Raw genomic sequence first — 4544 nt, 5'->3', positions numbered from 1 at the left:
ATGGATCTGGTGTCCTGCCCATGTCCTCTCAGCCCTCCCAGGGTGACAGCAGGAGGGAGCTCCTGACAGCTCTGGTGCACAGTCACACAGACCAGCTTTCTCTAGGAAGCCTCTCACCCCCGTCCTCTGCCTTTGTCTTCACAGAAATTGTTTACTATGGATTTCCTTGGAGACCCCAGGGAGGTAAGGACCTTTGTTATCTTGATTACAGGTTTTGAGTCTTAACATGTTTGAACTCTAATTACCACTGAATGAAATAATGCTCCTATGTAGAACCCCTGAAACTTCCTGTGTGTATGGTGCTGGGGCCCAGAGAGGGCAGTGACTTACCTGGGGTAACACAGCCAGGGACCAGAGGCAGGATTGGACCCATTCCTCAGACTCCTACTCCAGTGCTCCCAGGCATCATGTCTGGGTCCCTGAGTTCACCTACTTTCCTTCTTATTCACGTTTCCTCTCCCCAACATGATCCCCCCCTTTTTTTATTAGTAGAATCTTTTTCATTCAAAGGACAAAAAACAAAAATAGTTTTCCAACCACACACAGGAGGGGGCTGAACTGCAGCCTTTCACTGTCAGGAGGCAGAGGTCACAGATGCCTTTACTGAGGAACTGAGATGTCCTGCGAGGCCACAAGGTGATCTATACAGGGGAGCCTGGACTTCGGTCCTGAGGACACCCCCTCCTCCCAGCACCCAGGATCCTTCAGCTTCTCCTCTCCGTCTCCTTCTCCCCACATGCACAATTCCCAACAGGTTGCCAGGGTCTGGTGATGTCCCCCCCGCAGCATCCAACAATCCTGCCCTCTCTGCTCCCTCCCTGGAGATCACCCCCCTTTCCCCTCCGAGGCCTTGTGAGGACTAAGTGAGCTTCATCCAGACTCTCAGCTCAGGTTCCTTAAGCCCTTCCTGGGAGCCAGGGCCTGGCTGAGGAGCTGGGGACACAGCAGGGAAACAGATGAGACCCTCTGCCCTCTGAGAGTCCTCCATGGGGAGTCTGCCAGTCGGGGGTGTATAGTGAAAACCAATAAAGTATGGTGGGAGGGGCTGAGGGACAGAGTTCCCCAGGGGGGTGAATTTACTAGCAGGGTCTGGGATGGCTCAGTGAGAAGTGGCATTTGGACCCAACTCCAGAGGAGGGGGAGGCACTGTCCGGAGCCCTGAAGGAGCCTGAGCAGGCAGAGGGGACAGCTGCTGCACTGTCCAACCTGAGGCAGGAGGCTGGGCTGCAGGGCTAGGAGGAAGGAGCATACGGACAGACAGAATGGAGGCGGAGTAGCTAATGAGAGGTGGGAGGTAAGGGGGTCACTTAAAGGGCTTGGGCATTGATATGAAAGGCAACAGTCATGATCTTGGGTTTTACAAAGGTCTCTGTCTACTCTGTTGAAAACAGACGGTAGGAGGTTGCAGAAGATGCCAACAGACCTGGTGGGAGGCACCTGTGTTCCAACCATCCAGTCCAGGGGTGCTGTGGGCTGAGACAGTGGTGGGGGAAGCGTTTGGAGTCTGGGTGTTGTTGAACTAGGTGACAAGGTTTGCTCATGTTGAAAAGAAAGGAGCAAAGAATGCCTGAGCTTTCTACCCAAGCAATGCCATACACGTGGCCCACACAGAGCAGGCACGTGCAGAGACTAAGAGGACAGTGTAATTAGTGTCACTGTCACTGCTGCTGATGTCTGTGGTGTGACCACTGATGCCACCTCACTTCTGGACTTGAACCATCTCCTACTTCCACTTTCTCACCTGTCCATCCCACCCCCTCAGCACCCCCTCCGTGTGGCCTGTCCTGTTCCCGGCTCCCCATGGCAGCCTGTTCTGAACTGTATAACCCTTCAAGAATGCCGTGGTCACCCTGACGGCTACTCTCAGCCACCCTGAGTTGGGATTGGTGCCTCGTCCTGCTTGCTCTTGTCCACCTTGCAGACCTCCCCTGTGGCTTGTGCAGACGGGCACGGGTCCTGGAAACACAGGGAAGGTCTCAAAGAGATCAATGAGCAAGGGCCCTGCCTCCCTCTGTGACCTCTCACCCCACGTGCCCTCCTCACGGTCTAGCTAGTGCCGTGGTGTTTGTGTTTTGTGCTGGGTGTCAGAGATCCCCTGTCTCAGACGGCCCCCCAGAGCAGTGCTGAGGTGCTGTCTCTTGTCCCTAAGTTCAAGGTGGCTGTGGTGTGCATTACGGGGACAATACCTGTGGCAGGCGAGTTTGCAGAGGAACGGATTGTGTGTTGGCCGTGACTTTGGAGTTAATGAATGAACAATAGGCACATCCAGGAAAGGGGGGACTTTGCCCATCCAGACACGAGGCCATTACAGAAAGTGTTAAAATCTGCTGCGTGTGAGGAGCTATGGGGGACGGAGAAGCAGCTGCATCTGTGGATTCCCGTGATGCTGAAGGAATCTTCAGAAGGCACAGTGGACAGTGGACAGCACTGCTGTGACGCTGCCAGCCGGAAACCCTCCCAGTCCTGTACCCGGGTCGGGAGAACGGGCGGCCTTCCTGACTGGTGTTTGTTATAAATAAATGGCCCGTGGAACTAATTTTCTGCAGGAAATACAGATTATTGAAAGTGTATTTAGACAGAAGCTCACACCTAAAATAAGGTTGACAAAAACTCTGGAGCCAGAGTCTCTCAGGAGCCTAACTTGTACTTCCCCTTTGAGTGACAAGTGGGTGTTTGCTAATTCAGCACTCAGGGCATTTGACTGAACCCCACTCCTGTGATTAACAGGGTGTCCTGCACACAGAGTTACAGAGACTCACTGACTTATAACTGAAATGTATGTGATTCATACATGGAATGCATAAATTGGGATTTGAAACAAGATTTTCCTCCCGACTCATCACCTCACCCTGCCAGCCCCCTTTGGGTTAAACACTGCAGGATCACACAGACTGAGCCCCAGTGTTAGCACCCTGAGCTTCTGTGGCCACGGCCAAGGCCCACCCAGGTCCATGCAGTGGCCTCACCTCAGGCAGGCAGAGAGCAGCACGGGACTGTTGCCCGGAGAGGGGAGGCCCAGGCACTGTCCTGCCCTCTTTCTCAGAGTCACCGCTTCATGGGCACCGTGGTGGACGGAGTGGTGCTGCCGAAAACTCCTGAAGAGATTCTGACCGAAAAGAACTTCAACACCGTCCCCTACATGGTTGGAATCAACAAGCAGGAGTTTGGCTGGATTCTTCCGACGGTGAGAATGTGCGGCCGCTTAGACTCCCCCTCTGCCCCATCAGCCCTCCCGTCCCTGCTCACAGGTGTCCTCGCTTCTCTAAGCCCTGCTCAGGGCAGCTGTCCCTTTCAATTTCAGGTGTCATTTCCCTAAAAATCTTCTCTGGGAAGGCTCCCCTGTCACCTGGGTGACACAGCCCTGGGGACCTCTCTCCCCCAAACACTCTCTGATGTCTTCCAATGAAGGATTCCTGACGTGTCCATGCTGGGAGGCTTGGAGAGATAACGATTGTCCAGATGGGGAAACAGGGAGGCCTAGACAGGGAAGAAATTGGGAGTTGAGGGGTTGAGGCCAGTAGCTTCTAAACTTGGGCCTGGTGGGCAGAGTTTCCCTGTGAACCTCCACACACCGTTAGTCCTCTCATTAGAAAGACTCAGAGAAAGTTGCTTGTCCTTGAGTTAAGACTGACCTCTAAATGTGCAGAGACTTTCTTTCCTGTCGCAGATAAACAAAGCCACCCCAGTTAGAGCAGAAGCACCGGTTTCATACAGGAACACTCTTCAGTAGGGGAAAGAGCTCAGTGTGGACTCGACCCAAGTCCCTGAAACTAAAGCTTGGAGGTGCCTAAAGCCTGGGGGAGCTAAAGGAAAGGCCCCGTGGGGTGGGCGTGGGGGGACGTTAGAGCATGAGCTAGACCACCTGGATCTGCTGGCCCACACTTGCTTGGGAGAAGCAGGAGGCTGTGGTGTCAGCTGCAGTCAGGACCCCTCTGACCTCTCTGGGGGACTGGAGGGAGACTTCAGGTTTGCACTGTAAAGAAAGGACTTGGGCCCTTGAGGAAATGGGTTTGGGTGGAAGCTTTAGATTCCACAGGGCATAGAAAGGCCTTGTAATTGGAAGATTTCTAAAGTAACTGCTCTCAGAGCAGGTTTGGGGCCGCTCTGCCTGTCACCAGATTTTAGCAGAAGCAAACAGTAAATTCTCGTGACAGGGCTGAGCATCCTCAGGTGGTCATTTTAAGGGGGCAGGGGCTCTTCTGGGGACACAGCTTTAGAACAAACAAAGACATACGTACAGAACACATGCTGCAAAGTCTCGTATAGTTACTGCCGAGTTTTAAAAAAATCTATTTGCAATGCCCAAGTTTCTTGACTCCTTGATTCTCACAATTCATAAAGACCCTGCTTTTTACAGCCCCACAAAATTAGACTAAACCAACACTCAGACTTTGTTGGTTTAGTTGGTTAGTCAGGTTTGCTTTTATTAATTCTGAATAATTCACTAATAGCTAATCTTTTTTTCTTTTTAACCAGTTTATGGGCTATCCGCTCTCTGAAGGCAAACTGGACCAGAAGACGGCCACCTCACTCTTATGGCAGTC

At 52.6% G+C, this 4544-nt stretch overlaps 1 protein-coding gene across 1 annotated transcript in view; it reads left to right on the top strand.

Annotated features, from left to right (window-relative positions):
* The window catches only part of LOC100961328 (liver carboxylesterase 1-like), a 15910-nt gene that overhangs the window by 9276 nt on the left and 2090 nt on the right, over positions 1-4544 (top strand). The window contains exons 5-7 of the mRNA XM_023514762.1: positions 145-183; positions 3044-3184; positions 4477-4541. Of these exons, the coding sequence (XP_023370530.1) occupies positions 145-183; positions 3044-3184; positions 4477-4541 (245 nt within the window). The remainder of the gene's footprint in view (positions 1-144; positions 184-3043; positions 3185-4476; positions 4542-4544) is intronic.

The sequence above is a fragment of the Otolemur garnettii genome, unplaced genomic scaffold, assembly GCF_000181295.1.
Source record: "Otolemur garnettii isolate 467f Iridium unplaced genomic scaffold, OtoGar3 scaffold00058, whole genome shotgun sequence".
Classification (NCBI taxonomy): Eukaryota; Metazoa; Chordata; class Mammalia; order Primates; family Galagidae; genus Otolemur; species Otolemur garnettii.
This window is presented reverse-complemented; position numbering and strand designations above follow the sequence as displayed.